The 22,822-nt window shown below is 33.0% G+C and overlaps 1 protein-coding gene across 3 annotated transcripts in view; it reads right to left on the reverse strand.

The window, feature by feature from the left end:
* Positions 1–22,822, reverse strand: part of HECTD2 (HECT domain E3 ubiquitin protein ligase 2) — a 72,679-nt gene that overhangs the window by 7,559 nt on the left and 42,298 nt on the right. Inside the window, exons 9-18 of one of the 3 annotated variants that reach the window (XM_081073975.1) lie at positions 21,986–22,134; positions 21,317–21,440; positions 13,094–13,190; positions 9,756–9,863; positions 8,837–8,969; positions 7,810–7,898; positions 4,208–4,366; positions 997–1,071; positions 204–291; positions 11–117 (exon numbers count right to left, since the gene is read on the reverse strand). In XM_081073975.1, coding sequence (XP_080930101.1) covers positions 11–117; positions 204–291; positions 997–1,071; positions 4,208–4,366; positions 7,810–7,898; positions 8,837–8,969; positions 9,756–9,863; positions 13,094–13,190; positions 21,317–21,440; positions 21,986–22,134 — 1,129 coding nt within the window. Of the gene's footprint in view, positions 1–10; positions 118–203; positions 292–996; positions 1,072–4,207; positions 4,376–7,809; positions 7,899–8,836; positions 8,970–9,755; positions 9,864–13,093; positions 13,191–21,316; positions 21,441–21,985; positions 22,135–22,822 lie in introns of those variants that run through there. The other 2 variants (XM_081073976.1, XR_013994965.1) reach the window with 2 other exon arrangements.

The following is a 22,822-nucleotide window of genomic DNA, read 5'->3' on the forward strand; positions in this document are numbered from 1 at the left end:
TTAAACTCACCATAAGGGCATTTGAAGCACACACACTATGAAATCCATAATAAAATGCAGCAAACTGCTTATAGATGGATTTGTTGAGAAGAAAGTCAACATAAAGTTGTACATATTCTGAAAAGCAATTTTACATCTATTACATAGTAAAAGTAAATGGTAAACACTAAAACATTTTAGTTAAGAAACGGTGTCTAACTTACCTTTCCTATTTTGATTGGTAACTGGAATTTTATCACCACCTGGCTTTAAATTATAGGACTTAATTATTCCAAACTCTTCTTGAAAAACCTGATGGGAGATTCCAACACAAGATGTTCATTGGTATGGTTGCTATCATAATAGGCTTCAATGAACGGGTTTGTAAAATTTAAACAGAACAGTTTTATTCCCCTTCTAAATATACAAACTACAGAAAAACTAAGCTCTTGTGATATTTGTATTAAGACCGAGGTGTCAGGAAAGCATTACGAAGTTAAAAAGTAGGGCTTTAACTTATCCTGTTGAACACAGTTTAATACTTTACTGATGTTCACAAAACCTGTGGCCATTAGGTAACGCTCAGGTCTTTGGAGCTTCGAGAATTACAGTAATTTCCACCTCCCAGTTAGTGTTAGGGGAATGGAAATGAGAGTTTTGGTCTAACACATTAGTTTCTAGTCCTAACTTCTTGTACTGTAGCTAGGAGAGAGGCTTATTTTAAGAAGTTGAAAAGCTCTGAAAAAGTAACTGAGTCAATCCGGAATACGCCAGCAGCCTAGAAGCAGCTGTACCCTCACCCTTGGTGAATTTCCTTAAGCACTTTCCCTGGCTATTCATTTACCTGTGTGGGCTTCACTGTCTCTACTTTATCAGGTTAAGACCCTTTAAGACAGGGGATGGTATGTGTTGATTAATCCTGTTCATCTTTCCTAATAATGGGTGTTTAATAACAAATGGCATTTTTCACACATGCAAATACGTGGTTAACAGAAAGCTATTTGCCCTTAACAGTACCTGGAATGTTGAATAGAAATCTTCTTCAACATTGCCTTCATATGACAGTAATTCATTTAATCCATGGGCCAACTCCTATAAAAAAAGAAATCTGTTATCTGTGTTTTTAAACTAGATAGTATAACCTCAAATAGTTATGTGGATCTACTGTAGCTGAGTTACATGTGAGATAGACAGCTAAACTCTTTCAGCTATTGAAATAAAGATAATATTTGAGATATATTTTCCAGGTCACAAAATGCTTGTGAATGATTTCTACCGTCTACCTTTTCATTGGAAAAGGTCATATAGGAAGAAAACATCCCATTCAAACCAAAGAGGCAAAGCTCTGGGGTCTATTCATCTGCAGCAATCTAAGAGCATAGTTTCCGTCATAATTCACTGCTATCTGCAACATTACTATTTATAAATTTGTAGTATTTTCACTTTCAACTTATATTCTTAAGAAAATCTGCTGTTTTAGGATACATCTTTGAAACATAAAAGCATGAAGTTCATGCATGTTAATTGGGTTCTATATTTAGTTACAATGACTTCTTCTCCCAAGAAGTTGAGAACACTGAAAAAAACATTTTTCTACGTTAGGTGATAATTCATGTTATCCATGAGTAAAGATTTACAAATAGAAAAATTAACCAAATATTTAAAAAAATTTTCAGGTTTTATGAAAAAATTAAAGTCTTAAATTATTAAAAAATAAAGAATAGCATGGTTAGAATGATCTTACATACTTGCATACATAATAAATTTTCCATTCCATTAAAACCAGCAATTTTTATACAAGTCTATATAAGCATAGAGTTGATATGATTGTCATTTGTTTCAATTATTAATAAAAAATTATGGATGCTGAAAATTATAATTGGGAAATTTGTGATTTTTATTAAGAACTGCACGGACTACTGAAGAATCCAAGGGAAAGGATTTACCATCTTCTTTCAAAGATTAAATTTTAATGACAAAATACAATGTCAATAGGTCATGAAGTTATATACTCAGATCTGATTTATTCAGGACTGTATGGCCTTTTATTCCCAGCCTTGTATTTTCAAACCCCAATTTTTGTTGAGAATTGTCTTTATCTATACTGTCAATCTTAGACTCTTAACTATAATATGCTATCTCTAAAATATTAGGTATAAGTTTTTGAATGATTTTTGTAAACCTGTAAAGAGTATGTGAAGAATCAGAATATTGTTTTTACACATTGTTTGAAACCATGGTCTTATTTAATAGAGCATATTTGAGAGTGACTTAAGTAGAAGGAAAAGAGATATCACAGTTGTTGATTGAAGGTTATGCTTGACTCTCCTCTAATTTCAACTAAAACTCTCAAGTGTAATTTTCATAAGACTGTCGGGAAACAATTCTGATGCTTTGAGTCATGGATCAGAGTATTCATTAACAGGGTCATGGAAAATTATTTCTGTGATTTCCTTTTTATTATTTTCCTTATTATTTATTAACAACACATTGTTGAGTATTTTCTTCACTTTCTGTACTTTTTGTCCTATACCTTGCACATACTGTCTTTAAATTAAGAAACATATCTACTATATGTTTTTCTTCACTTCCCTGTTCTCTCTTTTTGAAAACAGAGTATACAAATACCAATTATAAGAAATTGAATAAAAAAGTAGTTAAAAAAACATTTTTAGGATACATTTTTACCATATGTCAAATGGAAATTGGGTACTTATTTTTAATAGATGCTATTTACTAATAAATTAATAATTCATTTATAAAATGTTTTTAAAAAATTACCCACATTCTACTACCCTAACGCGGTTTTCCTGCTTCCTTTTAATCTTTACTAATGCATGTAACAGAAACTTAGTTTTTTCAATAGTTGATCTCACAGCATATGTACAGTCGGGATTCATTATTAAAGAGCTAATATAAGAACAGGAAATTAGCTTAGTGAAATCTTCAGCTCCATAATATAAAACATATTGGCATATTCATTCATAAAATATCCATTCACTGAAAAAAAAAGCTGCATCTAAATGAGTCAAATTCAAATAGCTTTAATAATAAAATAATTTATTAACAATAAACAAATAATAAAATTAGAAAATTTATTGGTAAAAATTTTGGCAAAAACTAAGTATGTGAGACAAAAAAGGAAATCACAGAAATCTAAAATGAGAAGGTAACTCAGAGATTAGTCTACTCCCATTGTTCTACAGATAAGAAAATGAAGTGAATCATCCAGGGTCTTAGCTAGCATATTGTAGATACAAGACCACAGAAAGCTGATCTTTCAGAGCCATACTCTATTAACTTTTGCAAACAGTCATATCACACTATTTTCCAAACTATTGAGTCTTATCAAAATGTGAATTTATGTTGTTAATCTGAAAGAACCCAAATCAACTTCCAAAAATGTGTCTGATATCAAACCCCTGGTTTTCTAATTGGACCCATGTTCTGGGAGGTTTCTCAACTTTCATAGGAAGGCGCCAACCATACATCAAACTCATCTGCCTATTAAACACAGGGTTATTTAGATACTTAATGAACAACAGAAAATGTCCACATCTAGGTATTTGCTAAGAATATTACAAGGAATGCTCTGCTGACCAACAGTTATAAAAACTAAGCAGTAAAAAATATTATAAGGGATTGTCAGAAGGAAGTGTATACTATCCATCTATCTACTAAATCTTAAACTTGGCTTAAATTTGATGACCAGAAATCTAATTTTTGAACTGAGGAATGTTCTAAGGGACAGTCCTGTGAAATTTATGTTGTATTGATTTAACAGCTGTTTGTTGAAGACACTGTTAATGATATTGCATAGTATCATCTTAATAAGGACCACAGAAGTGATCAAATACTAAGTGCCTTCTTATCTCATGTAATCCCCCGATATATAAGTTTTATTATCCAATTGTTCACATAAAGAAACTAGAGCTCAGAAAGGTTAAACAACTTATCCAGGTTCACAGAGCTAATAAGTGGCAGAGCCCGGATATAAACCGCAGCCTCTCTGACTTCAAAGCCTGTTCTACTATGTTATAAGAGCTGAGGAGAGTTGCAGAGTGCGTGATGTCTCTCTATAAGGAAGGAGAAGCTATATAAAAAAGGAGATGGGTTACAAAAGGAGAGGGGAAACCATATTTAAAAAGAATAGCATCAGCAGGAGAAAGACTGTTCAGGTAGAAGATGTTAGCTTTAAGGAATAAGATTCTAGTAACTGTATACTTACAGGCATAATTTGGCATAAGTCGTCAGTGGTAACACTGCAGATGCCTACTGGTGTATTTTGATCACTAGGAACGATGGGAGGGCTCAATAATTTCTTGTAGCAGCAGGGGGGGAAACGAATATCCAAGGTAATGCTGTTATAAACAGCTAGTCCCATAAGCTATGCATACTAAATGTTAAGCATTAACATAAAATCCATGACAACAAATGAGTTTTGAATTATGCATCAGTCTATTTCTTGCATAGTTCTTTCAGATCTAACGCCGACTTTCTAATTAATCCCACATCCTTTCCGCTCATATTTCCCTTTTTTACATAATATAGTTCCTTGATTACCAAGTCACGTAAAAAGGAGGAGTTCAGTAGATAGTATTTAATGATTTCCTTAAAAAAGTTTATCTAGGATCACAACAGATAGCAATTTCAGACATTCCTATAAATTATTTAACATATAAAAATATTGTCTAAATTTAAACAAAGATGTTGGTGATTTTATAAGTAGCAGCAACAATTTACTCAGTGGAACTCACTGTAGAACACACTACTGATTTTGATCATCATTTTAACTATTTTAAAATTAAATACAGACTATGTAATGACAGCTGAACTGAAAAAACATATGTATACACACACACACACACACACACACACACACACACACACAGGCACAGACATACACACTGTTGGTAAGCTAACAGGACAATTTCTCTCCTACAGTAATACCTGAAAAGCCTTTAACAATGGAGTTTACTCAAAGTATCTAAGTTAAAAAGCTACAGATGTTACATATATAAACTTTGCCCTATTGTATTTTATTTATCAGTTACATGGCAGAATGTAACTACCATTTGCTGAAAGAGGGGTTTTAGATTAAATTTCATAACATTTCAACTGTCAAATAAAGATTATTATATCAAGTTATTAAGGAAGTCATTAATTTTATAGGCTCAAAAGAAAATCTAAAAATATGGGCTGGATGAATTACTGCAAACAATTTTTAATAATTGGAAGACAGTCATTATCTCAATTTGCTAAGGCAGAATGAAGGTTAATTTAAGGAATAGAGATGATATATGTAACTATATCAACCGAGACTGAGCAGTGAGTGTATTCAAGAGACAGATACTAAAAAGAAGTTCTCATATACTTCTGTAACTGTGATAATAGCAATAATGACAATAACCACAATACCACTGCAGTGACCATTTATGATCATCTATAGCGACAAGTTCTAAGCACTTTTCATTAAAATCAACCTTCTGTGCTTGATGCAGGAATGAGGATGAGGAATTCTGGAATCACTGAGGTGTCATGTGTTGAAAACCCTGCACTATACTATAGGGCTCCTACTTCTACTTCCAATGCCCCTTTTCGTATAAGTAAGTCTACTTTAAAAAACTGTTATATTACGGCTCTTCATGCAATCTTCAAAACATTTTATAATTACTATTACAGGTTTCATTGTAACATTTGTTGTAAATTCTAAGGCCTTACCATATTTAAAAATGAAATATTAGAAACACAATACTGTTAGAACTACTAGAACAACAAATTTTTGGTCCTGAAATTTAGAAACTGAAATATATACAGAACCAACTATATTTTCTCAATCATCATGCCTGTTCTCAATTTTTAGCTTTCTCATGTGCAGCAGCAGATCTCTCAACCACTTACAGATCACTGTCATCTCACATTTTTTCTACATATTATCATGCTTTTGGAGCATTAATCTTGTTTTCTACAGTTTATTTTTTGTGTGAGATAAATACACATTAACAATGAAATGTAGTGGCTATAATAATTTTAAATCTACAGCAGGTCCTCGAATAATGTTTTGTTCAATTTCGTTTTGTTATAATGTTGGTGAGATGCCATAGGAACTTAACTCTTGTTTATATCAATTAGCCTGTGGTAAAATTGTTTTTGTTATGTCATTTTACTTAAGGTAGCAGAACCTATCAATAACGTTAAGTGAGACTTCCTGTAATTATTTAACTTGAAACACGCAACATATGCAAAAATGCTTAATATGCCCTTTTAGGTCATTACTGAATAGAAATTAATGTCTATTGCAAAAGAAAATAATTAGAAAATTCATGATTTTATGTATAATACCATTCTAAAAATGTGATAGCTAAGATCTAATCCTTCAATACAAATATTAGCAAGTCAAAATATCATCCTAAGCTGTTATATATACAAATATACAAACCTAAGTTGTTATAACTATGTAAAGTACGACAAACATATATATAAAATGAAATCCAAATAGCTCACAGTATAGTGATATGCATCAATGACTCAGGCTTTCACACATTCAACAAACGATTACTGCAAATAATACAATAAAAACAGAAGTCTAAGAATTGTCAAGCATTCTATATTGTGGAACTTGGCACTTTGGGCCTTTAGATGTGACAATATACACAAAATTTCATACTAAGTTTACCATCTCAATGTATAGTTTTCTCCCTGCAAACTTTTATTCCACCCAGTCTCTCATTTTTCATATACACTCCTCTGGATTGATCCCAACAAATGCAACAAAGATAGATATTGAAAGTCCTCCATAAAATGGTTCTAACTCTTCTTCTGGTGGTATATTCTGTAGCTCCCAGCGTGCTCTTTGTTTCAATCAAAGCGGACCTACATATTGCACTGTAAAAGGTCCAGTACAATGCAGTCTTTTTTTCTAGTCATTCTCCCACTGTATGTCCTACTCTCTACAGCCCTGTGTCAATCAGACAGAACGACTCAACGTTGAAATGTCTACCTTCTGTGGGAAGACCTTCCTTAGAACTCTTTAGCTCTTAATGTCAAATGTTCATTTGACTCTGAGAACAGGCCACCTTGTACTGGCAGTCATCTGCCCATCCATCTAAGTAGTAAACTTCTTGAAAGGTGGATATTTCTTTCCTCTTTTATCGTGTGTATCTCCAGTGCTTGCTCATTTATTTACTCTTCCCTCCTTTCTTCCAATTACATTTGTTAGAATTAAAAAAGCTAATGTAGAAGGTATCTTGTCCAATCTCCCATCCAATGCAGGAATGCCCTCTCCAGCACACCTGATAGGGATCAGAGGATAGCAGAGGGATTTATATAATTTAAAAAACACTACAAAATAATGCCATATGCTTTAAATATTCCCATTTCACTAAAATTTTAATTTTTATGAATCTTGGAATTTGGGAATATATTAAAGACCTAGATTTAATCACCATAATTTCAAATTAGTAAACTGAGTAAAATCAATACTAAGTGAAAGAATGGAAAAATAGTTCATTATGAATGAAAAAGATATTTTGATTTTTAAAAAATGTCTCAATTTTCTGATAAATTAGATAATATATGAAACAGAAAATAAACATTTTTATTTTTATTTTGAGATAACATTTTCAGTCATTCCTTTCAATTAATTAAATCTGCTGATATATAGCTATGATATTACAAATAATAAAGATTATTGAAAATCTATTCGTAAATTTGACAAGAATGTTTAATCTGAATAAAATGCTTAATGAGAACAGTTTTCTAAAATTCAGATAAAATTTTTTAAAAATCTCTAGTCTACTAGCACCTCCTAGTGGAAAGTTTAAAGGATACAATTCCAACCAATCGGAATTCAGAATAGTTATCACATTTAAAGCTGCTAAACCAATGGCAGTGTGAATCCTTGTGATATGTAAACATGCCTGGGAAAAAAGAAACATAATTTCATTATTATGATTGATTTACAAATCAGAGTAAAAATATACATGACATTTCAACTGTTAGAAGCAAAACAGTTCAGTAATAGTTCTGTTACAAATCATCTTTCATGTTATTATAAAATATACCAAGTATACGTAGAGAGCATGCAAAAGCATTGGTATCCTGAACCAACAGTGGAAACGTGGGGTAAAAAGACAGAAACTAAATTAATCAGTTGATTTTCTTTTATAAAAATTATAGTTTTATAATTTACAAGATATGATCAAAATTAATTTTGAGACTATCTGGAGATTTCAATTTATCCACATCATCTCTCTTTCCCAATACCAGTAAGATGACATATACACATACATATAAAATAAAGAAAAATAAAGAATACGAAAAACACTAAAACTCCCTGAAGAAAAACACTTAATAGAAACTAAGGATTATAAAGGTGTTTTCTCTAAATAAAATAAAACCAAACTTAAATATCAAAGGTTTATTTTTGTCTTAAAAATTAATGAATTCTAATTAAAATGGCTCATTATTTAATGAAAGAGTTGAAGCCTCTTATTATTAGTATCAAATATTAGTGTAGAGCAAACTATAGTTTTGTTTTTCAATTTCAAATGTTCTCTATTTCAATGACAAATTTTCATGCATTTGGCTTATGCAGAAAAGATGTGGATGCTCCCTTGTAAATGTATATTTTCAAGTCTTTCTATACTTTATATAGGATTCCCAATAAGATAATGGACATTTCGATCACCAATTTGGTTAAACAATTTTTAAAATGTAATTAACAGTCCTTAAAATTTTTTTCAAGATTTATAGTTGACAAAAAAATGTGTAAAACCATAGGGTAGATTAAAAATAAGATCAACTACTGGAATCTAACAATTACGAAGAAATACTGTTCATAAAAATTAATACTCACCATAATCTGGATGAAAAATTTGGCGAATTAGAAGAAGGAACCATTCTTTAGTCAAGCCACCCATGTCCAAACCAGCTTCCCCTACAAATGTAACTTTCAACTTCTTTTTCAAGTCTGCTCTTTTCCGGGTTAACTATTTGAAGAAATTATATAGTAGAGGAGAACAAAGGACAATAAAAAGGAAGTTAACTTTTTTAATTTGGGAAATGTGTTACGCAGGCTGTGTCTTATTTACAATGTCACAAAACTCCATCCATCCATCCATCCATCCATCCATCCATCCAATAAATCTACCAGACACTGTGTGAACTAGGTATTATTATAAGAATTTGATTCTTGCATAGATCAAGAAACAGAATTAGAGAGGTCAGGTACCTTGCTCAAGGTTACTGCCTCCTGGTGTCATACTGCCTCCAATATTTTCATTTAGCAGATTACAATATAAAATAATTCATTTCCTTTTCTTTAACTTGCCTTCAACACTAAACTTTTTAAAAAATCACATAACTAAATGAGCCATTATCTTATAATAGCCACACAAAGATCTGGCTGAAGAACTGTACATACAGGAAGCTTAGTAATACATGTACATACAATCCAACTGTGTTTGACCCAAAATTGATCCAATATACGCTGTGGATCAGACATCTAATTTTATAGATGAGTAATCTGAGGTTTGGAAAAGTTAAAATGACTTGTTAAACACCCAGCTAGTAACAAAGATGGATCTAGAATCTAGGTTACATATTCATCAACATGAATTATTCATTTAAGTTGCTATATATAAAATTCTTTTCTGGGGAACTAACAACAAACCATCAATAAACATATAAAAATGAACATAAGGTTTAATTGTGAATACAGAACTGATTTTAACTATGTAATCAATTAATATTATTTTGGAATAAATGATCTATACCTCATCAAGAGAATCGCTAACCAGATGTGTCCTCCTTACTTTCATATTTAGAAATAACATATTCATATCAGGTCTCTGTCTTCGAGATACTTTATCCACCAGACTTTGCTAATTAAAAAAGAAAGTAAACATTTTCACATTTAAATTATAATTTCATTTAAAATATTTAAACACTTTAGTAAAAATCACTTATATTCTTCTCTATGCCATCTCACATAAACAATTTCATAAACTCAATTACACAAGTTTTGATTTATGAAAGCGCCTTATTATTATTTAATTTTGAAACAGTGGTAATCAAAGGGGGTCCAAAATGGAGAACCCAAAATAATTCACTTTCTATAGTAAAGAATGTTGCATTACAGTTTCCATGTCTCATCTCTTAAATGGCAAGGTTTTCTGTTTAATAAATATAAACGTAAAGTGGGAACATTTGAAACAAGGTATATACTTCTGATGATGAACTTGGCTTAAGCTTTTTTAGATATGGAATGTACTCTAAAAGCACAATTAGTTTACTTTTAGAAAGCAGTTTGTCAATATTTATCAGAAACATTAAACAATGTTCATATCCTTTGTCCTAATAACTCCACTTCTAGGAGTTCTAAACGCAGAAAATATTTTACACTTGATCTTAGCCAAAAGGCTGAGAAGCAATAGCAGAAAATATTTTATACAGTGAGATGTTCATCACAGCATTATCTATAAAAGCAAAACTTAGAACTATCCTAAATCTGTATCTATCTAATGGGATATAATACAACCATCTAAAATGATGGTCATAAAAAATATGTAAATGACATGGAAAATGTTTAAGGAAGGTATAACTGAAACAAGGAACAAAAATGTGGCTACAATACTGAACTCTGTTGCCTTTTAAAGATAATATAGATAAAAAAAAATTTCAAAAGAGCCCTTACCAAAATGTTAATAATACTTATATTTGGGTGATGAAAATATGGGTGATTTTAAAAATCTGTCATTTTCTAAAAAGTATAAGCAATGAGTATGTAAAAAGGAACACATTTAAATATATAATGAATATATAAACATCCTTTATCATATAAAGTCTGCATGCTTACATATTTAGTTTATCCAAATTTTTTCAGACTACCTCATCTTCTTTAGCAGCAAAGAAAATGACTTATTGTACAAATTAAAGACTAAGATTTAGACATTTTAAATATATGCAGCAATTTGCTTTAGTAGATAAAACTTTAATATCTCAAATCTATCTAATAAGGCTGCTTTCATGATTTTGTAGATTACTACAATAAAACATTAATTCAGAACCCTTCTTCATGTCTCCAATGTCCAATTCTAAAGGCTTTCAATATTTTTCTTCTCAGGGTCCTCTTTTTCATGCTCAAAAAATTCCATATTTCTGGGATAGCATTCTATGTCATGGACCTTTTTTCTTACCCTTTCCTATCTTTGTTCCCAGTCTAGCTCTCAGGAAGCTGTCACACTGGAAATACGCAACACACAATTTTATACTAGGATATTAATGGAAGGCAAGGCTTAGTGGCTACTATCAGGAATTCATGTTTAATAGAAAGTGCTTCAAATGAAGAAATTATTTTCAGGTTGGGGAATCTCTTTTGCAGAATTAGATTATATTATACTAATAAGCTTTTGCTTACATTAACTACCTGTAAGGTGGTCTTTGTGTCAGAATAGTCACCAGTCATTAATGCCAAGTTGAATGGCAATTTATAAGTTAAAATGTTGGGAAACACCTGTAAGAACTAATGATGCCATTGGACTCTTCAATCTCTACTTATTTATATCCATGCTCTGTGGAAGACTTAGCCAGTGACAGCCTACAGCTGCCACTCTCCTTCTTTTAATTAGAAGAAAAGTTCCACAAAAGAAGATATTTAATATTTTAATGTGAGTGACACAGCAGAACACTGCTCAGAGGAGTTTAAACTTCTAGATCTTTAGAGTTTTTTCCTACAAATATTAAAAATCATAGACCAAAGTAAAAAAAAAAATTACTAAAAAGGCACATTAAATGCAATAAAAACTAGTAAACTAATAAAAAATGTCAAAATGAATAGACTAATCTCTGAGCCGATATTTACCTAAGATTAAGCAATAATTCTGTTGCTAAATATACCTGTTTAAATGTACTTTTCAGGGGGCTAGTGTGGCTATGGAATTCCCTTGGTACTCAGTTTCTGGAAACTGAATTACTGAAGATCAAACAATTCTTATTTTTATGCTATTTTGAAGTATTATAATTTATGCATTAGGATTCTTTTTATACTATTGGGCAAGTTATGGAAATCATTTCTTTTTACTTTATGGGTCTCTTTTTATTTTAAGAAGACTAGAGCCACCCTTCCCTCTAATTTTTAAAGTTGTGAGTAATCATGTTACAGAATCAGATACTCAAAATATGAGCATTTAAATGTATAGTCTAGAGCTCTGATTTAAAAAAAGCTCACCAAATCTCGTATCTATTAGATAACGTACATCATGTTATTGTGCTGTGCTGAAAACACACGTGGGAGGGAGTGGTGAGGACAGGCCCAGAGATCAAGTTCTTCCTGTTCCACCATTTGCCTAAAGCCAGCCTGACTGCTACCCCAGGTTCTAGGGGCCCCCATGCATTTGGGTTTCCTAAGAATCAATAAAACATCTTTCACCTTCTTTGGACATATTTCTCAGTTTTTCAAGATTATACTTTTTGTTACACCTTCTAATTTTCTGGTTGTTTCTGTTGAGTTCTCATGAAACCTAGAAAATATTTCAGTGGTTTGAATGGTTTGCTTCTAAGAAAACTCCTTGCCCTCACTCTTTCACCAATGCTCTGCTACCGTGTTTCCCTGAAAATAAGACCTAACCAGACAATCAGCTCTAATGTGTCTTTTGGAGCAAAAATTAGTATATTTACTATATATTTTACTATAAGACCCAGTCTAATATATCATATCATATCATATCATATCATCATATCATACCCGGTCTTATATTAATTTTTGCTCCAAAAGACGCATTAGAGCTGATGGTCCAATTAGGTTTTATTTTCGGGGAAACACGGTAGTTACCCTGGAGCTGGAACATGGTATCTACAAAACAGTGTCCAGTAAGTTCCCAGTACTTGGTATCAGTGAAATGCATTTAATCTTCCTGCTATATAACATAACAATGATGAGGGGTATCTTTTTCCCATATCATCAGCAAGTTTAAGCACTTTTGGGTGGAATACAACATGATTTTACTTTTAACATTTCCTGATTATGCTAGAACAATTCACAAGATATTTATTTATTAAATTATTTACTATATTGATTATAGTCAGCACAAATATGCTTACATAGCTGGCTTACCCTTGCGATGTTTATCATCTGTTGTTCTGAGTCTCTCTGAATAATGATTTTTTTTGCAGCTATAGAAATAACGAATGGGTACTGACAGAAGGAAAACCTGCTCAACAAGTGAAAACAGAAAAAAACAAAATTTTTAGCAAAATTATACTAAGGGAATCTAAGGTACCCCTTCCAAAAATAGAAAACATTACTTTCGTATTGTGTCTTACCATTTACAAAACGATCTTATGTGCATCATTTCTTTTAATCCCTGTGAAGTACGTATCTTTACTAAATGTGCAGTGTGCTTATTTTCAGAATAGCTTATGTTCTGAAATGTGTGCAAATCACTTATATTGTTTATACAAATAATTTCAGTTTATGTACAGTTACCAGTGAAAAATATGGCCAACACCAGAACCAGGAGGCAGAAGTGTTGATGAAGGAGGACTAGGGCAGAAAGTTCAACTACAGAAATTAATGTAAGAACCCATTCTTATGTGGATATTTCTTTTTTTTTTTAATTAAAGTTTATTGGGGTGACAATTGTTAGTAAAGTTACATAGATTTCAGGTGTACAATTCTGTATTACATCATCTATATTTCACATTGTGTGTTCACCACCCAGAGTCAGTTCTCCTTCCATCACCATGTATTTGATCCCCTTTACCCTCATCTACGACCCCCGCCCCCTTTGCCCTCTGGTAACCATTAAACTATTGTCTGTGTCTATGAGTTTTTGTTTCTCATTTGTTTCTCTTGTTCCTTTGTTGTTTTTGGTTTATATACCACATATCAATGAAATCATATGGTTCTCTGCTTTTTCTGTCTGACTTATTTTGCTTAGCATTATACTCTCAAGATCCAACCATGTTGTCACAAATGGTCCTATATCATCTTTTCTTACCGCCGAATAGTATTCCATTGTGTATATATACCACAACTTCTTTATCCATTCATCTATCGAAGGACATTTTGGTTGTTTCCATGTCTTGGCCTCCATAAATAAAGCTGCAATGAACATTGGAGCACACGTGTCTTTATGGATAAATGTTTTCAGATTTTTTGGGTAGATACCTAAGAGTGGGATTGCTGGGTCATATGGTAATTCTATTTGTAACTTTTTGAGGAACCTCCATACTGCCTTCCATAGTGGCTACACCAGTCTGTATTCCCAGCAACAGTGTATGACGGTTCCTTTTTCTCCACAGCCTCTCCAATACTTGTTACTATTGGTCTTGTTGATGATAGCCATCCTAACTGGGGTGAGGTGATAGCTCATTGTGGTTTTTATTTGCATTTCTCTGATGATTAGTGATGTTGAGCATTTTTTCATATGTCTATTTGCCATTTGTATGTCCTCTTTGGAGAAATGTCTCTTCAGGTCCCCTGCACATTTTTCAATTGGGTTGTTTGTTTGTTTTGTTGTTGAATTGCATGAGTTCCTCATATATTTTGGATATTAGTCCCTTATCGGAGACAGTGTTTGCAAAAATCTTCTCCCATTCAGTTGGTTGCCTCTTTATTTTGTCGATGGTTTCTTTTGCTGAGCAGAAGCTTTTAAGTTTGATATAGTCCCATTAATTTATTTTAGGTTTTACTTCCCTTGACTTTGGAGTCAAATTCATAAAATGTTCTTTGAACCCAAGGTCTATAAGTTAAGTACCTATGTTTTCTTCTATAGTTTATTGTTTCATGTCTTATGCTTAAGTCTTTGATCCATTTTGAATTAATTTTGGTACATGGTGACAGTTTCATTCTTTTTCATGTGCCTTTTGAATTCTCCCAGCACCAATTATTGAAGAGGCTATCTTTTCTCCATTGTATGTTTTTGCTTCTTTGTCAAAAATTATCTGACCATGTTTATGGGGATTTATTTCTGGGTTCTCAATTCTATTCCATTGGTCTATGTGTCTATTTTTCTGCCAATACCATGCTGTTTTGATTATTGTTGCCCTGTAGTACAAGCTAAAGTCAGGGAGTGTGATACCTCCAGCATTGTTCTTTTTTCTTAAGATTGCCTTGGGGGTCTTTTGTGGTTCCAAACAAATCTGATGATTTTTTGTTCTATTTCTTTTAAAAATATCATTGGGATTTTGATGGGGATTGCATTAAATCTGTACATTGCTTTGGGTAATATGGCCATTTCAACTATGTTGATTCTTCCAATCCATGAGCACGGGATGTTTTTCCATTTCTTTGTGTCTTCTTCAATTTCTTTTAAAAATGTCTTGTAGTTTTCAGCATATAGGTCTTTCACATACTTGGTTAACTTTATTCCTAGGTATTTTATTCTTTTTGCTGCAAATGCAAAAGGAATTGTTTTATTTCTTTTTCTGAGATTTCATTCTTAGTATATAGAAATGCAATGGACTTTTCTATGTTGATTTTGTAGCCAGCCACATTACTGTATTCGTTGTTTCGAATAGCTTTTTAGTGGAGTCTTTAGGGTTTTCTATATACAGCATCATGTCATCTGCAAAGAGTGACAATTTAACTTCTTCATTCCCAATTTGGATGCTTTTTATTTCTTTCTCTTGCCTGATTGCTCTGGCGAGGACTTCCAACACTATGTTGAAAAGCAGAGGTGATAGGGGACAACCCTGTCGTGTTCCTGAACGTAGAGCAAAGGGTTTCAATTTTTTCACCATTAATTATAAGATTGGCTGAGGGTTTGTCATATATGGCCTTTATTATGTTAGGGTATTTTCCTTCTATACCTATTTTATTAAGTGTTTTAATCATAAATGGATGTTGTATCTTATCAAATGCTTTTTCTGCATCAATTGCTATAATCATATGATTTTTGTCCTTTATTTTGTTTATGTGATGTATCACATTGATGGATTTGCATATGTTGAACCATCCTTGTGCCCCTGGGATGAATCCCACTTGGTCGTGATGAATAATCTTTTTAATGCATTGTTGCATTTGATTTGCTAAAATTTTGTTTAGGATTTTTGCATCTGTATTCATCAGAGATATTGGTCTGTAGTTCTCTGTTTTGTGTGTTGTCCTTGTCAGGTATTGGTATCAGGGTAATGTTAACCTCATAAAATGAGTTAGGGAGTACTGTCTCTTCTTCAATTTTTTGGAAGAGTTTGAGCAGGATTGGTATTAGATCCTCTTTGAAGGTTTGGTAGAATTCATTAGTGAAGCCATCTGGTCCAGGACTTTTGCTTTTGGGAAGGTTTTGGATGACTGATTCAATTTCCTTACTGGTGATCGGTCTGTTTAGATTTTCCAGTTTCATGGTTCAGCCTAAGAAGGCTAAATGTTTCTAAGAACTTGTCCATTTCTTCTAGATTATTGAATTTGGTGGCATATAGTCCTTCATAGTATTCTTGAATGATCCTTTGTATTTCTTTGGTGTCTGCGATAAGTTCCTCTTTTTCATTTCTGATTTTGTTTATTAGTATCTTCTCTCTTTTCATCTTAGTGAGCCTAGCCAAGGGTTTGTCAATTTTGTTAATCTTTTCAAAAAGCCAGCTCTTTCTCAGATTAATTTTTTCTATTGTCTTTTTGTTCTCTATTTCATTTAGTTCTGCTCTGATTTTTATTATTTCCGTTCTTCTGCTGACCTTAGGTTTCATTTGTTCTTCTTTTCCTAGTTCTTTAAGGTGTAACTTGAGGTTATTTATTTGGGATTTTTCTTGTTTCTTGAGATAGGCCTGTAATGATATAAATTTCCCTCTTAAAACTGCTTTGGCTGCATCCCAAAAATTTTGGTAGGATGTATTTTCATTGTCATTTGTTTCTATGTATCTTTTGATCTCTCCTCTAGTTTTTTTCTTTGACCTGGTCGTTCTTTAAAAGTACATTGTTTAATCTCCATGTATTTGTGTTTTTTTCCTGCTTTCTTTTTGCAGTTGATATCCAATTTCAAAGCTTTGTGATCAGAGAATATGCTTGGTATGATTTCAATCTTCTTAAACTTACTGAGGTTAGTTTTATGTCCCAATATATGGTCTATCCTTGAGAATGTTCCATGTACACTAGAAAAAAATGTATGGTCTGATGTTTTAGGATGAAGTGCTTTATAAATGTCAATTATGTCCATTTCATCTAATGTGTCATTTAGGGCTGCTATTTCGTTATTTATTTTCTGTTTGGATGATCTACCCATAGCTGTCAATGATGTATTTAGGTCCCCTAGTATAATTGTGTTTTGGTCAATTTCTCCCTTTAGTTCTGTTAGTAGTTGCTTGGTATATTTCGGTGCTCCCTGATTGGGGGCATACATATTGATGACTGTTATGTCTTCTTGTTGTATAGTCCCCTTTACCATTATGAAATGTCCATCTTTGTCTCTTGTTATCTTTTTCACCCTGAAGTTTGTTTCATTTGATATCATTATGGCTACACCTGATTTTCTCTGGATACCATTTGCTTGGAGTGTCAATTTCCACCCTTTCACTTTGAGTCTATGCTTGTCCTTGTAGCTGAGATGTGTCTCTTGGAGACAGCATATGGTTGAGTTTAGTTTTTTGATCCAATCTGCTACTCTGTGCCTTTTTATTGGTGAGTTCAGTCCATTTACATTTATGGTGATTATTGATATGTGAGGATTTCCTGTGATTCTATCTTTAGTTTTCTGGTAAGATTGTGTCTCCATGGTTTCTTTGCCTTTTTGTTGTTGTCTGTTATTTCTGTGTGGTGGTATTCTATGATGTTTCCCTCTGTTTCTTCTTTTATTACAGTATATATTTCAGTTTTGGATTTTTTTTTGAGTGGTTACCATTAAGTTTATGTAAAGAAAGTTTGATCTTCAGAGTATTTCATTTTCTTCAGCATGCTTACTTTCTCCGTTCCCATATTCCGGTTCAGGCCTTACTCTCCCCCTTTTTATGTTTTGGTTGCCACAAATTGTCCCTGTTGATGGTGGTCGAATAGACTCCTTTAGTATTTCTTGTAGTGCAGCTCGTGTATTAGAAAATTCCCTCAGCTTCTGTATGTCTGGAAAGGTCTTTATTCCTCCTTCATATCTAAAGGATATCTTTGCTGAATATATTATTCTTGTCTCATAATTTCTCTCTTTCAATAGTTTGAATATTTGGTTTCACTCCCTCCTGGCTTGTAGAGTTTCTGCTGAGAAATCTGATATAATCTAATGGGGTTTCCTTTGTAAGTTACCGTCTCCTTTTCCCTGGCTGCCTTGAGGATTCTTTCTTTGTCATTGATTTTAGACAGCTTCAATACAATGTGCCTTGGAGAAGGCATGTTGGGGTTGAGGTAATTAGGTGTTCTATTTGCTTCTTGGATTAGAGGATCCAGTTCTTTCCACAAGTTTGGAAAGTTCTCATTGACTATTTGAATATACTCTTGAGTATATTCAAGAGAGAGTTCACTTCTCTCTTTCTTCTCCTTCTGGTATGCCCATTATTCTTATATTGGTCTTTCTGATGGAGTTAGAAAGTTCTTGTAGAGTTCTTTCATTTCTTTTAAGTCTCAAGTCTCTTTCTTCTTCCATCCGTGTCATTTCCAGGTTTCTATCTTCAATGTCACTGATTCTTTCCTCCATCTGGTCAAGTCTACTTCCTAATGGGGCTATTTCATTCTTAATTTCTTCTATTGAGTTCTTAATCTCCAGAAATTCTATTTGGTTCTTTTTTACAATTTCAATCTCTTTGGTAAAATGCTCATGTTTTTCTTTGATTGTGTTTCTGAGTTCATTCAACTGCCTTTCTGTATTTTCTTGCGTCTCATTGAGTTTTTTCAGAACTGCAATCGTGAATTCTCTGTCACTTAAATCACATATTTCCATATCTTTAACTTCATTTTCTGGAGACTTTTCACTTTCTTTTTGAGCCGTTTTGTTGCGTTGGTTACTCATGGCAATTAATGATTTATTATTTCTCTTCCTAGACATCTACAGGAGTGGGTTCTGCAACAGGTTAATAGGAAGAGGTCTTTCTTTTGTTTTCCAGTACGTGTATGTAGAATGTTTTATTTTCTCTCCGACTGCAGCCCTTTTTTCTCTCACACACTGTAGTGTTATGTTTTCTCTGCACTATTCCAGCTTCTCACTCAATGGGGGGAATTCCTGGAAGGCAGGCTTCTCCTCTGTTAACAGTTCACCTGGGTCATAGGGCACTGTGTCCCTTTAGTTGAATTCAGTAGTGAGCCTCTTCGTCTTGCCTGTCTGCTGTGTAGGGAGTCCTTTGTGGAGTTACAGCTGTTTAATTTGTTGTAAATTCCAGGGGATATTTCCAGAGGCTCACCTCATGCTGCCATTTTGATGACATCTCCTTATGTGGATATATCTGATGTGCCTCAGAAATGAAGAAATCTAGCAATAACTATGGCAGTAAAAAGCAATAAATAGATTTGAGATGAATAAAATAAAAGTCATGGGGAAAAAATATGTTGCTGTTGATACTGCACTGAATGGTGTAGCAATATGAAATATGTATTTGTAAAGACAAAAGATTATGATCAAAGATTATGAAAATAACTTCTTTCCTGGGTCAGAGTTCATTCCATATTACGTAAAAAAAGCCCCAAACTACACAGAGACATGCATTTAGAAAGAATGGCAGCAACAACTTTAGGAATTAGACTTCCATCAGAAGTGGCTACTCCATGCCCATCAGTTATAGTTGGAATCTATCTGAGTGTAGTCAAGAAGGGCTTCTGTGACCACTGGGTGCCATGAAGGCACTACAAGGAAAAAGGAGGTAGCCCTAGCGTGAACTGAAAATGAAAGAGCTTTCCCCTTGGATCAAAATTGCTTTAAAAAGAAACAACAACCAGTAAGAGGTGTTCAGTACTAATGTGTAATAATTTTGAATCACTAAGTTCTAACTGAAAATTTAGAAATGAAAAGACATATAATGAACTTAGTAGAATATATATTGGTCTAATTATGTACTTTAAAACAGTGCATCTCAATCTTTCTCTAGTCATAGAACATAGAAAAATGATACTATGTGTATGACACACTGCCATAAACAGATGAGACTGTTCATGACCAGAGGTGACTTGCCCTAGGGCTCTAGGTCCCCCTCTAGGTCCAGGCTGTCTTCTCATAGCTGAAGGGATCATAGGATCAAATCTCTGTAACTCATTCTTGGTACACCATTGCTATGGCACAGTGGTTAGAGGAACTCTGTATTAAATGATGTCACTGAAATACGCATAATAACTCTTGGAGTTGTTTTCAGATTTTGTCTACAACATTACAATTATATTAAGATGGGACAAAAGAAAAAGTGTCTTTGTAAAATAAACTTTCCCGAGAAAATATCCATCAGACTAACCAATGTCCCCAGAAATGGAATTCTTATATTGAGTTCTGAGTGTTCAGATATGGACTTGAGATATGTCCAGAAGATGATTCGATGTTTTAGGCCAATTCTGGTAGAAAGGAGCCCAGAAGCTTAAACCAATTTATATTAGCTAATCTGGGATTTTGAGGTTATTTATATCTACACCATAGACTTATCTCCTTTAGAATAAAGGCACTCTCTGGGATATCTCATCGTCTGGAAATAAATTATGTTTGGGATAGTACTGCTGGTTTAAACTGTAAATGTGGATACAAGGTACAGTATATTAAAGAATTTGGTCAGGTGTTTTGAAAATCTATTATACTGTTGTAGTAAATAATTTATGATGAAGCCCTTTCTCTGTGACATCCATTCTTTTTAATATTGAATGTAAAGGTCAACCCTTTTTCTACAGAATAAGGGAGAAAAGGAATGAATGTACGTGTGTACATGCACATGTGTATGATCACTGTGTTGATCAGGCACTGGCAAATTATGGCACATGGGACAAACATGGCCTACCACCTGTATTTGTAAATAGCTTTTTGGGACACAGGCACACTGATTCATTTATATATTGTCTAAGGCTGTTTTTATGCTACAATAGACCAAAGAACCAAAAATATTTACCATCTAGTACTTTACAGAAAAAGTTTGTTGACCCCTGTACTGGACAATAATGTGTAGACTAAAAAGCTACTAAGAAACTGCATATTAAGATAAAACCTTTCCCTTCTTAAAAAGATGCTATTAGTCAAACCCAAACCAAAGTAACATATATATACATTCAAAATGTAACAGAAAAAGCTTTAAGAAATATAATGGTATTTCAAGCCTGAATATCTAAACTATAATTTATAAGTCTACATGTAAAGGTATATGTATATTTAAATTTATTTATACAAACTTAAAATCCAGTCATTATTTTGAATAACATTTCACTTAGGTGGGTAATCAAATGAGCTTCTGATCCTACCTGTGAGAGTTTCCAAAGCTTTGCCAGGTGTGATATTCTTCCATTAAATCAATGTGATCCAATGTAGAATTATAGAAATCGGTGTAAGGAATAAGGGGAGGATGAACCAAACTGTTTGCAGTATCTGTAAAGATAAATTCTAAGATGATGATGTTTTCCAACACGTGCATGATTCATTCTAATAATAGTAAGAATGTTTGAATGTCCACCAGATAGCTTTTATCTAGAAATTCCTATTTTAAGCAATTGTAGCTCTAAATGGAAACGGTAGTTTTACAATTGGGTCAAAATGCATTCAACATTCCCCCCCCCCCAAATACTTATGGTATGGATTATAACAGTATGGTAAAGGGAGTGTGCAAATGGTCATCCACTCATACTATCCCCCCCATCAGTATGTTCTGGAAGTTCTTATTTTCTTAGGAACCATTACTTAGCAGCTCATATGCAGTTGATAGCCATAACACAGAATAATGCCCACACATGGTTTTTTCATGCTTATTAATTAACTGTGAACTCCATTATCAAAAAAAGAAAATAAAGTACAACTCTTCACTTCAAAGGAATGATTTAAAATGTAAGAATGCCTCTATAGTACTTTGAGATCTTATGGAAATGTCTCTGATAATTAACAAAAGAAAAGATGATAGGATAATAAAACGTACGTACTAAGTAAAGCCAACACTTTAGATGCTGATGGGATCCACCAGGAACACTTTGTTATAGGTGGAAATTCTTCAGGCTTTGCAGGAAACAGGCGTAAAGAAATAAATTGCAGCAATCTCTCTACCAATTGTTTGAACCTCTTCTGGGATAATCTGGTAAAGATTTTGAAATAATTCCAATCAAAATTCAATTTTTTATTTTGGCAATATATTTATTAGATATCAAAGTGCATTCTGTATCCATAAACTTTAGAATATTCCCCAAAATTCTATTTCTTAAATTGCCAAACATTTGAAAAGATGGAAAATCTTACCTGGAATATTGTTTCTTAATTAAATAATAAACATTAACATAACCATTTCATTTTTAAGGCTTTCGACATTCAGTCAATCCTATTATTCACAGACTCTGTGTTTGCAAATTCGCCTATTTGCTAAAATTAAACTGTAATCCCCAAATCAATAACTGTAATGCTTTCACTGTCCCTTGCGGACATGCAGAGTGGCAAAAAGTCTGAGTTGCCTGATGTGCACATTCCCAACTGAGGTCGAAAAAGGCAATGCTCTGCCGTCTTGTTTTAGCTCTCAGACTGGAAGCAAGTGGCCTTTACGCAATCTATTTAGTGTCACGTTTTTCACATTTTGTGCTTTTTGTTAGTGATTTTACTGTTTTAAAATGGTACCCAAATGTAGTGCTAAAGTTCTGTTCAGTCTTCCTAAGTATGAGAAGGATGTCATATGCTTTATGGAGAATATACTTATGTTAGATAAAATTTGTTCAGATGTGAGTTATAGTAGTGCTGTTGGCAGTAAATTCAATATGAATTAAACAACGATTTCT

The sequence above is a fragment of the Rhinolophus hipposideros genome (genome assembly GCF_964194185.1).
Source record: "Rhinolophus hipposideros genome assembly, chromosome: 15".
Taxonomy (NCBI): Eukaryota; Metazoa; Chordata; class Mammalia; order Chiroptera; family Rhinolophidae; genus Rhinolophus; species Rhinolophus hipposideros.